The sequence below is a fragment of the Atractosteus spatula genome, chromosome 15 (assembly GCF_055471065.1).
Source record: "Atractosteus spatula isolate fAtrSpa1 chromosome 15, fAtrSpa1.hap1, whole genome shotgun sequence".
Lineage (NCBI taxonomy): Eukaryota > Metazoa > Chordata > Actinopteri > Semionotiformes > Lepisosteidae > Atractosteus > Atractosteus spatula.
The window spans coordinates 21,415,257-21,436,014 of record NC_142720.1 but is presented as its reverse complement, the minus strand read 5'-3'; the positions used below and the strand labels follow the sequence as shown (position 1 = coordinate 21,436,014).

The following is a 20,758-nucleotide window of genomic DNA, read 5'->3' as shown; positions in this document are numbered from 1 at the left end:
ACATATGGAACATAAAACATACAAAGAGAAAAAAATACAACATCTATTTCTATGGCACAGAGAACTCTACATGTAGTGTATATAATCTTTCAATTGAAGTAAGTGTATTTCTCTTCGATGGAATAGAATAATATGATGAAGGACTTTATCTGTGATAAAGGACTTTTTCAGCACTAGGCTACTTTCTTCTTTTTTGTCTTTGGTTATGCAGGAAAACACACGTCAGTATTTGACAAATTTACCTTTTGACACAACACAATACTTCCTGACAGACTCTCAGTTATTTAGCTCTACAAAAAACAATGTTCTTCAATTAGAGAATAGGAGAAAACAATACATACAGCATGGCTTATGATGACTAATATTAAATAAACATATAATCTTCAAAATATATATACTTACTTACAAAGTACTGTAAATACAGTCTAATACTAATATACTTGGTCTCATTGTTCAGCTTCATTTTGACTACTGGTCACACAAGGAAGTTACTTGTCTAATTCAGCCTGCAGGGCAGTTGATTCTGTTCAGGTGTTTTGTGCTTCAACAGAAAGAGATTTAAGGAGGTGCAGCTGGTTGACATGATGCTGGACTCTCAGTTAAACAGAGCTGAACTGTCAGAGCTGCCATCAGGTTCTCACGCAGTTCTTGGAGTCCTGAAGAGATCTTGAGCCCAGCCATTTACAAAAAATACTGCAGGAGAAATATGAGGTTCACATTCATCTTTTTCTCTGAAAATAAGCGATATCAATGGTCCTGCAATGATACACTTTTTGTGACATACAAGTTTCTGTTTTAAATCTTGTGGAACTGCACAGAAAATGTGCTTCTGCCTTTGGCCAGACCTGCAGTAAACACTGTCCCGGTCAATACTTTCATAGCAACTGTTCAAACAAACAAACAAACCAGTCTTTCAATTAACCATTTTGATTAAATGAATCTGGTTTTGAAAGATGGTGTTTAAACATGATTTGGTCAGATTTAACACTTCTAATTTCACCATCTTCTGATTTCTTCTTGATCTGGAGGTGTAAAACACTGCAAACCGGACAGAAAAAGTCAGAAAATCCTTTACCTTTTCAGTATCCTTCACGTTTTCCAGGGACTTCTGGGACAAGTTTCTTTTTGATTCTTTAGGTTCTGTTCCTATATAGGCTATGAAGTGGATAAGTGTGTAGATTCTGTAGGAATCAGATGACACAAACACATTAAATTAATAAAAGGCTCACAAGGATCTCAAGAGTAATCTGATTACAATTGTATACATTGAAAGGGATGTAAACTGAGATGGCAGTAATGACTTCATTTACTAATTTATTCACAGGGCAAAACCTGCTGAGATGGCTGTTCCATTAAACTGGTAGACCTACATTCAATGGTGAGCAACATAAAAATCTTACTGTGTGCTCACACAGATTTATCTTCAGCTTCACATTCAAAGTACTGTACTTGAAATTCAGCTTCAAAAACGGATGTGGCAACAGCCATACTGTTGTCATTTAAAACGCATTAGGAGTGCAGTGTACTTTGTTGAAACCGAGCTCCTTAACAATGTAAAATGTTTCACGAATATTCTAAATGTTTACCATAATGAATGTCTTTGTATTTTAATTTTAAACATCTGTTATCTACAGTTGTGCTGCACTATTATGTAAATATCACCAGCTTCTTCATAACCACAGCATTTATTCAATGGGCCTTGTTCACAAGAGTCTGACTTAAGACACATGTAAACACAATCCACTGGAATTATTCTACACAGGTAAGATGTGTCTAATAATTATCAGCTGCTATCCCCAAAGGTGAATTACCCCTTATTAACACATACAGCACAACACAACTCATTAGTGTATCCTTAGTACAGCAAAACAAGCTTCATCTCAAGACTGAGTTAAACTGAGTTAAAAAAGACCAGGATAGCCAAGTTCTTACAATTACAGTAGCAGTGCCTTAACACAAAGTGTACCTGCTCATAAGGCACATTTTTGGAAAATGATAATATGTAGTAAGATAATATATATAATAGGGCAGCACAGTGGAGCCTTGCAGTTCTGGGGCCCTGGGTTCTATTCCAGACCTGGGTGCTACTGTACAGTATATGTGTAAATGCCAGGATCTGGCAAATGTTCACATTTTGAAAGCTGGCTGACAATGAAAGATTTGGCACACAGAATTGTTTACTGCTTCTGGTTTTGTCCTGTGACAAGCTGAACAGGGTTTGCCTTACCCCAAATTTTCCCCTGGAAACAGTACCTATACTTTACAATGAAGGTGTAAAAGCGAGGACTTGTTCCATGAAGAGATAAACCACACCTGCTGCATGACAGATTACTGTCATATAAAGTACGGTGAGCCTTATTGTTGCAAAGCTTTGACAAATATCATGCTAATATTATTACTCTCATTTGTGCTTCCTTTACATGTTATTTGAGTGGATTTTGCAATTGAAATTACTTAACCTACCAGTATGTTTTAGGACTGTGGGAGGAAATAGTAGAACCTGGAGGAAATCCATGCAAACACTTGAAGAACATACGGACTCCACACAGGTTGCAGGGGAGCAGGAGTCTATCCCAGCAAGCAACAGGTGCAAGGCAGGGTACACCCTGGACGGTACGCCAGTCCATCACAGGGCAGACGCAGGAACAGATATAAACATGCACACACTCAAACCAGGGCCAATTGTCTCAGAAGCCAATCAACCTACCAGTATGCCTTTAAACTGTGGGAAAAAAACTGCACAAACCTAAGGAGAACATGCAAACTCCATGTGTTTGTTTTTTCTCTTCCCACTGACTATATGTAATAAATAAAATCATAATTTTATGAAGCACCTTTCTACACCCAATGATGCTGTACAAAGTGATAGAGAACAAGAATACAATAAAAAGGAATAACATGAAACATGAACATACAGGATAAACTGTCAGGCAATTATTTATATGGCTCAGTACTTAATACGCAGACATAATAGTAATGTAATAATAATAAAGAAGAGGGACTAATTTAACCTGACCACATTTATTTATTTACTTCTTTTACTGATTTACATGACGTTGCCAGACATGTAAATAAGTCAGAGGAATTCCACAAAAACATGAGAACACGTTTCAAATGCGAATCATATGAAGTGAAAGAGACAGACGATGGTGAGCAAGTCTAAGAATCCACAACCCTGCCAACCCAAACCATTTCTTGTACAGCTCTCCAGAACAATCACGAGTGGCGCATTCCCAGGAGTCTTAAACAATATCACACACTGCTTCAGTGCAGCATGTGTGGCTCCGGTGATAATGACCTCTAAATGTATGCATGACCTTGAGGAGCTCAAACTATGAGTTGATTTAACAAAATAAATTGTTTGTATAAATCAGGATTGTCCAAACTAATTGATATGTGGCAAAACAGTGTGAAGAGGATCAATTAATACGTCAATACCACAAATTGTTTTCATTTTAAATAAATAAAACTTAAATGGATTCATATCCGTTGTTAACATATCGTCTATTGTTGTTTAGGGGAATCTTTGAGCCATGACTGTCTCCTAAAACTTTCACAAAGCCTCCAAAGGTTGTGGAAACTACTGAAAGTTACTTTCATTTGTCCCTTGGCGTTTAAGAAAGCTGAAAGCGGATCACAACAGGCAGCACCACATCATCCAGGGGAAAGTCGGAAAATTATTAAGATAAAAGATTATTATATAAAAGTATAATGTTTTAAGCAATATGCATATTAATAAAAGTCTTCTAGTACATGACAGGTGTTTTAGTATTAGAATTTAAGGAACGTAACACCAGCAAGAGGAAATTCTTCTTATCTTCCCCCTCGGTTGCTGGTAGTTTATCCACCTGTCTCTCAAAATAGCCCAGAGAATACCTTCTTTTAATTAATTTAGTTAACTAAATAATACCATATTTTATTGAATATAGCACATTTTATTCAGTCAATAATTAGGACTTAATGAAAAAATATCGATCTGCTTTGGCCAATACTTTTCAGTTCCCTAATTACAATCCCCCTTTTACAATTACAACTTTTACAATTCAGAGTAAATTCATACATTTTAGATTATATTTTTTAAAGTGGTGAGCTTCATTAAAACCACATTAGCCATTATTCCATACATTTTAATTAGGCAAATTTATCTGGAATTATTTTTGGTCCTCAACCTTCCTGTACATTATTTTTTTGTTCCAGATTATTTTTTGCTATTTTGGATTGAACAGTGATACTGTGACTGTAAAGGTAATCTCTGGTTATTTTATTTCATTTAAAATTACTCAAAGGATGTACCCTGTAGGTGCCGTCTGAAAGGGAGAGACAGGAACGTAGCTCACAGATTTGCTAACAGTAAGACAGGGAAGGGCCTTCGTTTATACCGATGTGCATAGCAGAGGAGGGAGAGAGGGGGCGATAGAGTCAAGGGAAAAGAGGGCAGAGCAATCAGAGGGACAGAAAGAAGAGGAGGAGAGGAAGTCTGAGGGGATGCCTGCTTCTAGGATGAGATGGCTGAGTGGCACGTACTGTAGATATCCATGAAGAAATCCAGAAGAGAAGTTACAGAAGGGAAAGGAGGGTCTGTCTGTGCATCACCAGTGTAGAAGCGGGAGATGAAGGCATGACTAGAGACACAACACAGAGGACAATGTGTGCCAGCAGAGAGGAGAGAGGGAGAGCTGTAAAGACCCTTCAGAGACTGGATGGAAGCCAGAAGTTCTCTCTTTGCCTGTTATAGTCCACTTGCTCTCTGGGCTGAGTCATGTTTTCCTTGAGACATGTTTGCAAGTTGCTTTTATTAGTTTTATAATAGGCAGAAAACTCGCTGTTCGTTGTTTCTAGTCGGCTTACAGTGTATAATACTGTATCTGTTTAGGCATCCAGGATAACAAAGGTGGAAAATAAGCAGGTAAGGGATGAATACTCAAGCTTGGGTTGCTGTAATTAGCGTGGTATAAATTATGTAATACTGTATGTTACATTTTCAGGCGATATCAAAATACGAGGTGCTCCAAACATGTCTGAAACGCCACAAGAAATTAAAAAATCAGTGTTTGCTGATCCTGAAGAAGATCATTTTCTCAATGGACTGATTTTCTCAAAACACCTTATTCTGTCATTAGAAAAGACTCCTTCAAAACTGGAAACCTACTTGTTTGTTTCTCTTTAAATGATTCTCAGAGAAGCATGTCATTTTGGAAAAGTGGCATCACAAATTGGGCATGGATTTCTAAAGTAAGTCCTACTAATGCTTTGTGAGTGTTAAAACACACAACCTCCCCAAATTAAAATTAGCCACTTTCAGTTTCAGATCTAATTTACCTTTGGACCGATCCTCTACATTTCTGTTATTTAAACACTACAAACATCTTAAGTGTTTAGTTCAGTAGGACTATGATTTTTGCTAACTGGATGGTGATTAAATAGAGATCAAAAGGATTGTGTTGTTGTCAGAATCTACACAAAGAAAACTCAAGAAGATAAGATGAGTTATTTGTGAACAGTATTGTGAGTTAGCTTACAGCCACCTACTGGTAACTGTGCATAATGCAACCAGAAGACAGGACCGTCACCATCTCCTGTATCTTGTGTAGTTTACTGGATCCGCTGAACAGGCTGCTGGTTAAAGGGGTGCTAACTCACAATACTGTTTAAGGGGAGACAAACGAATATTTCAATTTATTAAACTGTGAACTGTAGCTGTTTTAATCATGACTCACAGGTTTTCAAATTATTTATCACTTGATAATTTGTCAAAAGTAAATATTTGGAAACCACAGTATTTACACAAATCGACTTCTTTACATTTAAAAGTCAATATATCCAATCAGGATTCAGGATTCCTAAACAAACTGAAGTGGATAAGAACACTCGGACACTATCCAGTCTTTCCAGCTTACTTTCATGAAGGTGAATATCTACAGGATATCTCTAGACCTTAATCCGATCATTTCACCACACCTATTTTTAAGTCAACATTTTCACTTTACCAACTGGACTCTTTAAAAACTAAAATACCTGAAATTCAGAATTAGATTTTGCAAATGATGTGAAAAAATATTTTCTAGATATGTCTTCAAATTTCGTGAAAAAAAATTACTATGGACTTACTGTAGAGCAGAAGAGTATGCACAGTAATGAGTGATGAGAATGCCATCAGTAAGACAAGAAATCTTAAACACATCATATCTATAAATTCAAAACATAAATAAATCATGGAATATTTTATTAAATCTAAACATATGGAACATAAAACATACAAAGAGATAAAAATACAACATCTATTTCTATGGCACAGAGAACTCTACATGTAGTGTATATAATCTTTCAATTGAAGTAAGTGTATTTCTCTTCGATGGAATAGAATAATATGATGAAGGACTTTATCTGTGATAAAGGACTTTTTCAGCACTAGGCTACTTTCTTCTTTTTTTGTCTTTGGTTATGCAGGAAAACACACGTCAGTATTTGACAAATTTACCTTTTGACACAACACAATACTTCCTGACAGACTCTCAGTTATTTAGCTCTACAAAAAACAATGTTCTTCAATTAGAGAATAGGAGAAAACAATACATACAGCATGGCTTATGATGACTAATATTAAATAAACATATAATCTTCAAAATATATATACTTACTTACAAAGTACTGTAAATACAGTCTAATACTAATATACTTGGTCTCATTGTTCAGCTTCATTTTGACTACTGGTCACACAAGGAAGTTACTTGTCTAATTCAGCCTGCAGGGCAGTTGATTCTGTTCAGGTGTTTTGTGCTTCAACAGAAAGAGATTTAAGGAGGTGCAGCTGGTTGACATGATGCTGGACTCTCAGTTAAACAGAGCTGAACTGTCAGAGCTGCCATCAGGTTCTCACGCAGTTCTTGGAGTCCTGAAGAGATCTTGAGCCCAGCCATTTACAAAAAATACTGCAGGAGAAATATGAGGTTCACATTCATCTTTTTCTCTGAAAATAAGCGATATCAATGGTCCTGCAATGATACACTTTTTGTGACATACAAGTTTCTGTTTTAAATCTTGTGGAACTGCACAGAAAATGTGCTTCTGCCTTTGGCCAAACCTGCAGTAAACACTGTCCCGGTCAATACTTTCATAGCAACTGTTCAAACAAACAAACCAGTCTTTCAATTAACCATTTTGATTAAATGAATCTGGTTTTGGAAGATGGTGTTTAAACATGATTTGGTCAGATTTAACACTTCTAATTTCACCATCTTCTGATTTCTTCTTGATCTGGAGGTGTAAAACACTGCAAACCGGACAGAAAAAGTCAGAAAATCCTTTACCTTTTCAGTATCCTTCACGTTTTCCAGGGACTTCTGGGACAAGTTTCTTTTTGATTCTTTAGGTTCTGTTCCTATATAGGCTATGAAGTGGATAAGTGTGTAGATTCTGTAGGAATCAGATGACACAAACACATTAAATTAATAAAAGGCTCACAAGGATCTCAAGAGTAATCTTATTACAATTGTATACATTGAAAGGGATGTAAACTGAGATGGCAGTAATGACTTCATTTACTAATTTATTCACAGGGCAAAACCTGCTGAGATGGCTGTTCCATTAAACTGGTAGACCTACATTCAATGGTGAGCAACATAAAAATCTTACTGTGTGCTCACACCATGGGAAGCTAATGAATGAGAATAGGATGTTGAAAAATAATAAACTGCTTAAACTCTTTTGGAAGTAGTAACCGACTTACCTGTGGTATCCCATAGCAATGAACTGAATGAGCAGCAGGCCAGCAAAGGACAACAGGAACATAAACCCAATTGGATCTATAGAAATGTTCTGGCCTCCTGCTATTGATCCATTTGATAAAATCTTTGGAGTGCTGATAATAACTGGAGAGCCAATAACCTGGAGGAAGAATGTGGCCACCAGCCACAAACAATTGATGATGAAGAAAGCGAAAGTGACCTGTAAAGAAATAGAGAAGAAAAGACCCATAATTACTGTAAATGCAATATATGTGTTTCAGAGAAACTATGTTGTTGAAAGTGGTAAAACTGTGATGTGTGGAACGGAACTGAACCCAGTGCATGATGAATTGTGATGTGAGTGATCTGTAGGGAAAGAGGGTGCTGTCCACTACGGATTGTCTCTGTAAGACCCACATGACAGGGAGTCACTGTGTTGTACCAGTCAAACTTGTTTTGTTTTGCAAGCTATATTTGAATTATTTCTCCTTTCCTGGTGCAGAAGATCAGTCCAGAGTGCAGAGCTGTACCTTGTTTCTGAGGCTTTTGAGATCTTTTTTAATTTGGGCTTGCTTGGCTTTGTCTTCAGACAGTGGCTTTAGGTACTTCTCTATGAGCTCCTCCCAGAAGAGCACTTCATCCTAGGGACAAATAAGGAAACAAATGGGAAAATGTGGAAATAAATGCAAAATTATGGAATCAACCAATTTCTTTCCATCAGGTTACTGCTATAAATCTGCCGGTCCATGATTACTTTTTGCAAAGTGCCTGAGATGACAAATCATGTAAAGCTAATGGGAAAGAACAATGAAAATCATTAAACCCAAGGAGCTCACCTCTTCAAGACTATGAAGATCATCTGGATTGACTTGTAGCTTTGACATGCCACCTTCAAAACAACACAGGTAGGTAAAACAATTGCAGCTTGATATAATAATGTGACAAAAAAACAGTGTGACAAACTAAACAATCAAAAATGACGTTTATTTTGGTTTAAAGAATAATCTGCTAGCACATTAAAGAATAACATTCAGCAGATATTTTTCATACTTACTGTCTAGTGAGCTGGACTCTTCATCACTAAAACAAAAATATACACATAACTTATTAGCATTCGAGATATTCAAAAATTATAAGTATTCCACCATTAACAATTCCAGAACTCATTGCCTCCTATTTATCCTCCTTACTAATGCATTAACAAAATATGTCACGTTTTTCTGAGAAATCTCATCTGCCTGAAGAAGTGAATTGTGGAAATTAAATTAATTTCACAATATATTTCTTGTTGTTTCAACCACACTTTACACTTTCTTTTTGAAACTCATGAAACAAAATTCACGTGTTTTGTATGTTTTACGTTAAAAACTACCAAAGTAGGCGGCATAGGACTTAACAATTTAATAAAATAAGTTTTTAGCAAAGAGAATAAGAAAACCACTAAACCACTGCCACAAAACATACTGTCGATGCTCTAAAAGACCAGGTCTGACGCCCTGCGCACCTGGAGTTGTGGAGCTCTGATGGGCTGGTTCCACTTTCAGCTCTGTCCTCCTGGGCTTGTAGTTGGAGCTCTGGAGCCGCTGCTACTTTTTCATCTCTGTTCACTTGTATCTCGATGTTCCAACAGAGGCATTTGCATGTTTTCTCAAAAGCCACATGTTTCTGAGGAGCTCTGCGGGGGGCTGCCTTGGCCTGGCTGCCAGTTTCCCGAGTTCCCCAGGATACATTGTCCATGTTCACTATGGAGTATATGGTCAGCAGCAGATATCCACTGGGGATGCTGATGAAGTAGAGCAGCCCGTGTACAAGCAAAGGGAACTCCTGTGGGTGAAGTGCTGCTGTTACTAGATTGAGAATGACTAAAGATATGAAGAACAGACCGCTGGGAGTCACAAACGTTTCCTGCTTGACCATCTGCCCTAAAGAACAATAAGAAAAAGTTCTGATCACTGGATCTGCAATTGCAGATTGTGAGAATATGAGGAGTCAGAACATTGTGATGAATCACCTGTCTTGAGAATGGATGGCAGGATGGAAAGCAACAGAATAATTCATAACAGGTCACAAGATAATGAAGAACAGCCATACCAGAAACATGCATCTTTAACCTTTGTGTGTGATTTATTTTGCTCTATTGAAAAATATGCACAAATTGTGCTGTTTTCTTAGTGTGTTTGAATCTTTGGTGACAGCATTTAGAATAAAAAAATCTGATTGAAGCTCATTATACTGTTTTCCTGCTGGATCACTTACCTATAATCGAGAGGACAGTGGCTGTCATTAGGAACGCGTAGATAACACTCAAGAAGGCAGCGATGGAGATCTGGGTGTCAGATTTTAGTTTGAAGCAGAGCACCAGATAGATGACAGGGGGCACGATAGCCAAAACAAGGGCCCCATTGAGACTGATGTTGAAGACAAACGAGAAGCTTCCTGCAAGCACGTAATCAAGCGAACAGGATTAAACCTTCTTCCTGTTAAGAACACCAGCAAATGCACATGTGTGCTGTGAAGCGCTCTTTACCTGCAATCATCAAACACACGGTGGCAGGCCCCAGGATGGTGGTGATCATGGTGAATGCCTGGTAGACAATGTAAAGCCTGGAAATGGACCTGTTTTTCTGTGCCGTCAGTGAGCCCGTGCCCAGAAGGTCGATGGTGTTTGCCAGGGTGGAGGGTCCCCAGCGGCGCCTCTGGTTGTAGAACTCTTTGAACTCCTGGGGGGCGTTGGTGTAGGCATCTGAGGCAGCGTTGTACTCCACTCTCCAGCCCTGCTGCAGCAGCAGTGTGCACAGCCAGCGGTCCTCACCTGGTGAGCACGTTTGGGATGAGTTTGTTACTTTCATGGTCTCAGTTCCTAGAGGCCCAATGTGGCGCTGGAGTGAATGGCATGAAACAATTCAATGGTGATCGTCTGAGTGGCTAGACAGAGTGTGTATGAGCAGCTCACATTATCTGGTCTGTTAGCAGCCCCTAAGTGAGTGGGCACACCGGAAATCTGGCCGACTTTGAGACGTGAACTATCTGACCAGCCAGGCTCATGTTTACGCAGGAGTGGAAGAAATTTAGGAAAGAGGAGAAGAAAGAAGACATTATTGAGCCAAAACTCCTGAAATTGCTCACCTACTGGAATCCACATTGATGGACAAAAACCTATCAACTACTGAGCACTGAAGGGATTCAACATGAGTTTAACAAAAAGAGTTGTATTTTTCAGATTTGTGGAGATTTTTAATTCTCTTTGTAAATCTGCTTTGTAATTTGTCACTCTAAGTATTAAGAAGCATTTCTGTAAATGGACCGATAGTAGTCTCTATTTCTCTTCAGTTTGGAGTACATGTTTTTTTCTTTGGAGAATTAAGTATTTCATAGAAACAGTCTCACTTTGTATCAGCTCTTAGAGAATTAGCGCTGGCCAGAATGATTGTCTGAGATTGGATTGGTCATGTCCTGTTCCCCAAAATTCATTCCTCCTGTACAGAGTCTACAAATTTATTCCGTGTGATCTGAATCTGGTGTTAGTTTTGTACAATAAACACTTGTCTTTTAAGCTATTGTGCATATATTCAACAGGCGAAAAATTGTTCAAGGGAAATTATAGAATTATAGAAGACAAAAGATGTCATTTGTTATTTCCTGATCAGTGGGGGTGTTCAATAATTTTACAATAAAACCCACATTAACATTATAGAGTAATTATCTGAGTTCTATAGATACTTATTTTGTTTTGCTTCATTTCTTAAGTAAAATAAAGACAATAAATTAATTTGTTCTCAACCTGAAAAAACAGAATTAATTAACTTTAAAACTGATTGGTTGCTCTGCCACAGTGCTCCCCAACTTGGTTAATTTATTTTTCTCTTTAACAGTATCTGTACCTCACAAACCAGCTGTGTAAAACTCTGGGAAATGTGAGATCCCCTCACGACCCCTGTGAGACACTCACCCTGGTCATACTGCACATATTGGCTTGCTTCTGTGGCCTTGGTGGTGTATCTCTTCATGACGTTGTCATCCATGAGGGCGGCTCCTCTGAACAAACTGAAGCACCCGGGGCTGCAGAGCACACAGCCAAACACATGCTCTGCTGTCTTCTGTAGCCAGTGGCCAACAGCGTATTCAAACTTCTGGTACCACACCATAGGGCCTAGAACAACAGCACCAGCTGCAGCTTCATCTCAGGAGGGATAAAACCCCTGCAGAGCCACTCTTATACCTGGAGCTTCAACAATTATAACTGACAGCATGAATGTGTATTTAATATGCTCTTACATGCAAATGAGGGGTTCCAAAAGAAATATTTATATTGTCTGAACAGAGAAAGATAAAAAATAAAAACATGAGTTTCAAAATTTGAAGTTTATTCAATTTGTTATGATGTCTTAAAGACCTGCTCATATGCATTGTCACAGTATTTAAAAATGTAATTTTAAGGTGCATAAAGGCAGAATGAAAACACAGGGAACGCCTCGCTCTGAGCTCAGGACATTGTCCCTGCAGTCAGAGAAGCTGTCTGATCCTCGAGAGAGGCAGCCCTTTATACCTCTGCCAGTCGGGTGAATCCTGCCACAGGCTGCTCCCACATCAGCATACAGCCTGAGACGATCCACCAACAGCATGACTGCCGCAGGCTGGAAGTCAGTGTCTCCATCCAAGGCTAGAATGTATGTGTTGTGTCTTTCTTTCTGTGGGCCAGAAGATGCAGTGATTTAGGAAACACAGGACTGCTGAGAAATCCAGAAATCCAGGGTTCTGCTGTGTTTTCAAATCATTCATACCTTCAGCTGCTCCTGTAGAGTTTTCTCATCTTCGCTGTTCTCCAGCTTCTCAAAGTACTTCCTGTCAAGCTTCCAGCCCAGCAGATAGTACAGGTACATGATCTGAAATAAAAACGTACCTGTTTGGTTTTCACAGTCATGCTCTTTTATATAAAGGGAGATAATATCCTGTACAGTATGACACAACACCAAGCACAGGCTAGGGCAGACAAAGCGGCACAATCTAGTGGCTTGTATGTGTGCAAAATGCAGAGCCTGATGTAGATGATCATGACAAAGCCTGCTATCTTGGAGGTGTAGTACAAAAACTGGATCATCCCACTTTGTTTCACTGGACCTGATTTTACTATATTGTAACACTTTTACGTATGTCTACATAATTTGAGAATACCTAAAGATTATTAAACCTGGATTAACATTTCCTCTAGCGCTAGTATAAATCTATTCTCACAGCACAATCTTGTTCATTACCAACAATCCTTACAGTTAAACAGGAAGGGTCAGGTGTGGACGACGTACCTGAGACCAGCGCTTCTTGTGCCGAATCAGTTGTTTATCTTTGAAGTGGACGAACAGCAGGTTTCTGCATGGAAGTTTGTAACAAAGACGGCCACCATAGGGAGTTTGTATGATTTTCTGTTCTCCAGTGTCAGAGAGGGGTTTGACTCCATTAAAAATATTGTGTGTTTCATCACTGAACACCCTGTAAGAACAAGAAGCATATTAGTAGAGTTTTACCAATTTTCTGTCAATAAGAGCATTGAAGGGAGCCAGTAAAAATGTGTTTTATCACTAAGGTGGCACTTTACTAATTGAGTAGACCCAGTGGAGCTATAATCTTTGACAAAAAGGGCAGGAATGCAGTTAAGTGACAAACACTAGGAGGTTGGTGCTTACACATAGACTTCTTCGATAACTTCCACCAAGGTCTCAGCGTATTCATTCACACAGTGCTTCTTGACACCCTGTGCATCTTCGATCTCCTCAAAGGCATCATCAAAGAAAATGTGGGCTTCAAAGCTCATGTCTGTCCTCCCATGTTTCTTTGGCCTGTGTCTGTCCAGCCTTGTAACAAAGAACAGAAGACTATTGTTAATGTGTGGATGTGCACTCAACGCAGAATCCAGTTGCTCTAAATGTTCAAGTCCTGGTTCCCACAATGCAAACAGCACAATGTTCTCCAGCACACCCACGCCACTCAGTATCAGTGTCTTCACCTGGCTGCCCTCAGATATCAGGAGATGATCAAAGCATGATGCTGCCTTCTGTGGGTTTTGAACATCACTTTATACAGTACATTGCAGGTTGTCTAATGTGAAACTCCAAAGATTGTATTAAGCACAATACTTCATAACTAGTTCTAAAGTATATCATTAACATTATTTCCAAAATTTAAAATTTCAGTTTTCCGCTTTCCAAGAAATGAGTATATAGCAAAGCTTTTGAAACTAGCAATTTTCCACTGTACTTCTCCTACAACTTTCTATATTCTTTTGTTTTAATTTGCTTTCCACTGTTTTACCTGAACATTGAGATGAGAATTTTCATCATTTCATCATACGTCTCGTGCCACATTGTAGCACACAGGTAAACTTTCACTGGGTCTTCGTGAACTCTGGTGAGACAACAAAATATATTCAAGACAGAGATGTCTGTTATTCAGTGGTATAAAGAATATGTACGTCATCTGTATAACCTTTTGGGACATCTAGTATTCACCTTCTTGATGATTCATGTTTTCTAGACATTTACATCGCTTGGTGAATAAATACAAATTTCTAAAGGTTTTTTAGGTCTTTTTTCAGAGCTGCTGCATTTCTCATAAAAGACTGAATGCAAGTGTCACGATCGTAATCCCTCCTCTTAAGGGCGCTCCGGCTCTTTTCACATTTTGGCTTATTCCGTGCACCTGCCCTCAATCCTGCCCCATCTTAGGCCTGGCGCTACTCCCGACTCTGCATTGGAAGACTGACGCCCGGAGGCCCGCCAACCACCAAGTCGCCCTACGTCTGCAGCTTGAGGGCATAGGTCTCCTACCGGCGTCCTGACCAGCTACAGTAAGTCCGGGGTTCAGAGTGCCTGGCCTCATGATCCTGCTTTCATTCCCAGTCCCTGCACCGGATCTGGGTTTTAACTGTGTCTTGTTTTCGTCTCGTTTGGATTTCCCAATTTTGGACTTTTGGACTTCGCCCTGGTTTTCCCCCCTGGACTCCTTGGGCTTGTCTGCCATGGCCACGCCCCCCGAGCACCAGTTCACTGTCGCCACGCCCCCCTGTCTGTCAACCTGCCCTGATCCTCATCGTCTCCTCCCCATTGTTCTAATCCACTCACTTCCGGATTATACCGTCTGAATAGGGTCCTGTTCTACGTAAACTTACAGCAAGGAGTCCTCAGTTGTGTTTTCACAGCCTTCCTCAGAATTTGTATTATGTAACTGGAACCTTCACTAGAAGTCTCCACTCATTTCATTACTGATCGTCCATTGTTAGACACATAATGCCGCAAACACTTGTGACCAAATTACGTTTGTGGTAATTAGTTTACTTGGTAAGTAATTTATTTTGCATATTGTATCCGTAAGGGGATATCTGTCCTACCCGAAAACTTCTTTCAAGCATGATTAAATGTCACACACAGAGAAGAGATTTAAATATGAAATAACTCTCAGACATGCGCTAGTAGCCATACTGTAACTTTTCACCCACAATGATTAGAGAGCAAGTTCATGTATATTGGGGCTGATGTAATCCCTGAACCTATTATATTCAAATAATCCCAAAAAGAACCTAGAAATCCTGCATGACAGAAGGCCAGATATGTATGTCGGGGAGTGAAAGTGCCAGACAGAGTACAATAAAACCCAGACAACTAACTGGCAAACTGTACCCAGCGCATGGAAACAGTATAATCTAAGCTCATGAGTTATGTGCTGTCTTGACTGCTCTACCCATCATATTGGAGTGAAGAGACGTGTCTTACCTGAATCCTGACCAATTCTAGTGCAAGTGTTCACATTACTCCTATCCTGGAGTCCTTGCACTGGCTTCCTGTCAAATTCCGTGTGGACTTTAAAATCCTCATGCTCACCTATAAGGCTCTGCATGGCTTTGCACCTCAAAACCTGCCTGAACTACTATCGCCCTACTCCCCACCTCGCAACCTTCACTCTTCTAATTCTGGTCTCCTTACTGTCCCCCAAGCCCGTCTACATTATATGGTTGACAGGGCCTTCTCCTGTTATGCCCCCAAGCTCTGGAACTCTCTGCCCAAGGATATCAGAGAGTCACCTTCTCTAAACTCCTTCAAATCCAGACTCAAAACCTTCTTCTTTAGAAGAGCCATTACTTAACTGGTTCCATTCTTTACCCCTCTGCTCCTACTATACTAAGTACCACCATATTACTATAGTATATACTATACTAAGTCTCCTCTATGTATTGTAACTGTGTTTTATCTTGTGTATTCTTTTTATTTATTGTTGTTGCCATTCTGTAAAGCGGGGTTCAGAAGCCACCTTTAATGGTGCTACATAAAATAAAGTTTTATTATTATTACCTGTCACTTGAATGTTTCTTCAGAATCTCAAAGCGCATGTTGAGCAGCAGGGACTGGTCTATGAAGGCAGCTTCATACAGGCGCCTCACAAAGAGCTCTGAGGTCCTCTCGATGCGCTGAATTGGGGTGTTCCAGACGTGGACTGTGGACAGCAGCAGTCCGACAAACCAGCTGAATTCTGAAGCTGCCAGCAGTGACAAGCCCACTTTATCCACCTGAACTATCGCATTCCTGTTACACATACTCTGGGTAATGTCCTTGGTCAGAGTTTCTACTGCCACAATCCCCTGGGTTGTGAAGTTTCGAAAAGTCTGACAGAACAAATTCAGAGAAAAATTGCCTACACCGGAGTCGCTCAGAGCTGTCTCATAACGTGTCACAAACACCAACACGAAAGCCAGTAACACAGCCGGGGACGTGAGAATCGTGGGCACAATGAAGCCACGCCGGAGAGCGTGAAGTTTACAGGCCACCACCACAAACCAGTGGCAGAGGGCTGAGGAAATGGCCTGGATGCCAAACACACTCAGAGTGACTATGACTGTGTTTCTTGATACTGCTTTGACAGAAGCCCAGTCTTGTCCTGACAGGGGGACATAGATCCCTACAACAGCCACAGTGACCAGGATTCTGACAGTGCTGGAGATGACATAGCAGAAGTTTTTGGAGTGGTGGATGTCCTTAATGACTCCCTGAAGGAATCCGATCTTAAACTTGGTTGAAAAATTCTCCCACCAGTTAAGGGAAACGATCAATGTCCCTCCTATAGCAAGGCCAGCATACATGTACTTATCTCTGCTGGCCTTCTGCCCACTGATCTCAATTTGGTAACCAACAAGTAGAAACACAAAACCAGCTACCAGCAGGACAACAGCTAACAGAGGAGGTGCTATGAACCGTCTGTAGCTATCTTTTTCTACAGCCCGACTGGCCACTTGCAGGACTGCAGGCAATGCACAAACACCATTCAGTATCATCACATTCGTTAGGATGTCTAAATGAGGCATAGCGACGACGGTGAGAATCGCTGCACCAGCAGCCACAAGAAGTTCACTTGCAAGCACCTAGGAGACATAACCAAGGAGTAGCAATAAACACTGTGACAGTAGACCATATGGAAAAATTGGTTTTATGTTTATTAGAAAACTGGAAAACTGGAGAGAGACAAACACACATCACTACAATCACTTTTCAGCACTCTTACTTTATATACAGCATGTTTCTCTACTCTGAATGATTCTTAAAAGTGCTCATGTATGGTATAATGGAAATACAAATAACATGTACTCAGAAGCTGGATCAATAACCTGTTCTGTTGCATGCTTTACAGTTTCCCAATTCATGCAGTATAAGAATAATCCAGATATACAATTAGTAGAACAGACAGTAGCATTTGTTGTGGTGATTATTGTCTTACCCAGAAGATGGTCTTTGCTGAGGGTGTCTTTGAGTCTTTAAAGGCAATTTTCCAAAGGCTCTTGGTCAACGTGAGGATGCTGGGAACGATCAGAGTGCAGCCTAAGAGCAGGAGTCCGAAGGCTCTTGTTGAGATGGTGGTAGAAGAGCTGCTGGACACTGTTATAAGGAGGAGCAGGGAGGACTGTAAAAAAAAGAGCACAGTAGTTGCGTCTCATTTATAGTCAAGGATGGCAAATATTAGCAAAACTGAAATTCTGTCAAAAGAGAATTTGCTTTTTTTCATTCATTGGTAAATATTTTTGTTAATACATGTTTAGCAGTTAATTTATTTTTAATTACAGTAGCTTTGTGTTACACCACAATTTCAAGCACAGTGTATACAACACTAGCTGTTACCAAAGAATATGAATAGGTTTGATTTAGCATTTTTTGGGAGCACATTTGCTGTAACTTCTTTCCTCTTTCACAAAGAAACTTCTAAAGATTTTAAACCTCCTCTGTGTGTGCAAAAGTTTGATAACACCGGTATATAAATCTGCTTTTTCATGAGTCTTTGTTTTATTACAAAGCAGGCACTTTTTCCACCCTAAAGATACAGAAGCACTTAATGAGAATCAGGTTTGATATCATGTGGATTGAGGGGAATCGACAGTAACTGCCTTACCTTGCTGAAAAAGCCAAGAGCAAAGACTGTCAGTCCAATTAGAGTGCAGATAACATAGTGGATGAACCTGAACAGCTTCCTGGGTTTCTGTTCATCCTGAATGTCGGGCACCTCTCTGAAGTGATCCCAGGACTGCCTGATTGATAAAGAGAGACAGTCAAGTGGTAAAATAATTGTATAAAAAAATACTATAATTGCTGTTAGATGTTTTAACTGATGATACCCTCCATATGTTTCATGTCATAAAGTTAAGAATTCCCTCTCCATCATTCAAAATCACAATCAAGCCATTCCTGATCTGCTTAAGATATTGTACTACATGTGCTTTGGGGTAGTAATGAAATACTAATGTATTCTATTTTAGATTTTAATATATATGCATAATAAATAAATATACTTTATTTCATTATTTATTATGATTTGGTCATGATTTTCTACAGTATTTAACTTTTTCTTACAGAGCTCTGTTAAATTGGGATAATGCTGTTGTATCTGATAATATTAATAATAATAAAATGGATGAATTAACTATTAAAGAATAAAATGGATGTTACCTTATTTCTTCTTTCTTTGTTCTTTCATCGTCCATAGTTCCTCTACCCTGCGCACAACTGTTTTGTCTGGTGTGAGTCAGTCAGTAACTTTACCTACTCTTATTTGTAATAACTGGTTATATTATGCTGTACACAAAGAGGTGTGTCCTTTCATATTCATTTAAATAATCATAAAAATACATGACCATCCCCAAACTTCCTGTGGTGGCTGCATTAGTGAAGGAATTTCACAACCATTTAAAGAACGCCAGACCAAACAACATCATCCTTTTCTGGTGTTTTTTGTGTTTTTGTAGGAAAAGGTCTGTACCTTTTCTGGGGAAAGAGGCTTTAAACAAAATTTAAGAACATAACATTTCTAAAACAATTAAATACAATTTCACAATATTGGCAAAACTCTATTCTTACAGCTTTCTAAAAGTCTTGGGAGGCACATTATTTCCTGCACTGTTAATTATTTTTTCATACAGTAGGTGGAATAACCCTGATTCACAGTGAGTTTGGTTAGTGTTGCTGCCTCAAAGCGCTGGGGCCCTAGGTTCAGTTCCTGAGGTGCTATCTCCATGCACTTTGTACGTTCTCTCAGTGTTCGTGTGGGTTTTCTCCTGGTTCTCCAGTTTCCTCCCCCAGTCCGAAGACATGCTGGTAGATTAATTGGTTTCTGTAAGAACTGAAGTCAATTCAGTGGTCCTGGTGTGAGTGTGCATGTCTGAGTGTGTGGCCTGTGATGGACTGGCGTCCTGTCCAGGGTGTATCCTGCCTTGAGCTGATTGCTTGTCTCCTTAGGTTCTGGTTGCCCCATGACCTTGTACTGAGTAAAGTGTTTTAGAAAATGAATAGATGACCCTGAATTAATAATTACATGATCTAACCTAAATTAACATTGGTTTTAACTAATGTTAGATAAAACTAATCTAAGATCAAATCTTAATGAAATGTCATAATTACCTACAGGAATTGTGATTTAATATCTTGATAATAATGTAGAATTAAATAAAAAGACTAAACTATACCGAATTGCCCTATGTTTTGGACCCACTCTGCAGTTGTTTATTTTCACACCCCTTGAAGTCTCAGTGGACCTTAAAGGGAATCTAACTGCTTTCATTGTTCTGCACTCTACACACGAGACACATGAGCTGCAGTCCCTGAACCTTCAACTTCAATTTTGGGGCTTGAAGTTACAAGCGGGAGCTGGCTTTAATGTTGCTCTTTCACCTGGAGTTCTGCCATTTCTTTGGAACCTGCTTGAGCTGCTCGATTTTATTTTCTTTGGAAAATTTCCATTTTTTTCAAAGTGAAACAAAGAACTATATTATGTCAAAATTAAAGAAGAGTTATAAATGATGCACAAATAGGCAGCCTTTTTCTAACCCACATGCAAAACCTTACAATACCTTCAATTCCTTTATCAACCTACTGCCTTCACACACAAATTGTTTCCACCATGTCTTGCTTTGTAACTGAAACCAGTTGACCAGCCATCCAGGTGGAGGAGTTTTTACATTACTTGTAAAAAGCGTTATATATAAAAGAAATTATTATTATAGAAAACCTCAGTCTATGTTTTTTACACTGTCTTCTGTGTTTTATGTTGCTTGATTTAAAAGAATATCAACAAAATGCTTTTTGAAAATGTACATGTATATAAGCTTCAGTGGGTGCCACACAATTTTAGGGAGACAAAATACTGCATTTCCAGGGAAATATTTCAGTGAGAATTAAGTCAGCTCAGGGTGTGCTGCAACTGCAGGGGCCGGAGATGGAGGGGATATACAGTAGCTGTTGTGAACAGGGCAGGTCTGTAAGCTAACACAGTCTTCAGGCAGGGACAGACAGGGAGGGAAACTGGTGGTCAGCTAGGTGACCTAACCTTTTTGGTGCTGGGCAGGAGACTGAAATTATCAGGGAGGTCAGGTTCTGGACTGATGTGGAAGTCTTCAGGCAGAAAAAAAAACTTTGGACCCACAGGTCAAAGCTGTTTAGTGCACTGCTGTAGTCTACGAAGCTTCTCAATGACAGAGCACCGCACCAGTGACATAACAGGGTTTAAATAGAGTG

At 39.4% G+C, this 20,758-nt stretch overlaps 1 protein-coding gene across 1 annotated transcript; it reads right to left on the bottom strand.

Annotated features, from left to right (window-relative positions):
• Positions 1 to 6,689: 6,689 nt before the first annotated feature.
• LOC148820251 (chitin synthase chs-2-like) lies at positions 6,690 to 18,732 on the bottom strand. Its single transcript, XM_088934178.1, has 19 exons — positions 18,698 to 18,732; positions 18,144 to 18,279; positions 17,478 to 17,660; positions 16,061 to 17,124; positions 14,028 to 14,120; positions 13,403 to 13,570; positions 13,025 to 13,208; positions 12,506 to 12,607; positions 12,271 to 12,412; positions 11,674 to 11,874; positions 10,252 to 10,536; positions 9,981 to 10,160; positions 9,229 to 9,646; positions 8,779 to 8,804; positions 8,561 to 8,613; positions 8,255 to 8,365; positions 7,727 to 7,944; positions 7,308 to 7,413; positions 6,690 to 6,929 (listed from the first exon to the last, which is right to left on the bottom strand). Exons 1-19 carry the CDS (start codon positions 18,730 to 18,732, stop codon positions 6,918 to 6,920), a joined length of 3,717 nt encoding a protein of 1,238 aa, XP_088790304.1. The 3' UTR covers positions 6,690 to 6,917.
• Positions 18,733 to 20,758: the final 2,026 nt, after the last annotated feature.

Coding starts and splice junctions, on each gene's coding strand:
- LOC148820251 (XM_088934178.1), bottom strand. CDS start 18,732: ATGGACGATGAAAGAACAAAGAAAGAAGAAATAAG. Junction 18,280..18,697: donor ACAAAGAAAGAAGAAATAAG/GTAACATCCATT, acceptor TTTATCAATCAG/GCAGTCCTGGGATCACTTCA. Junction 17,661..18,143: donor CTCTTGGCTTTTTCAGCAAG/GTAAGGCAGTTA, acceptor TTTTTTTTACAG/TCCTCCCTGCTCCTCCTTAT.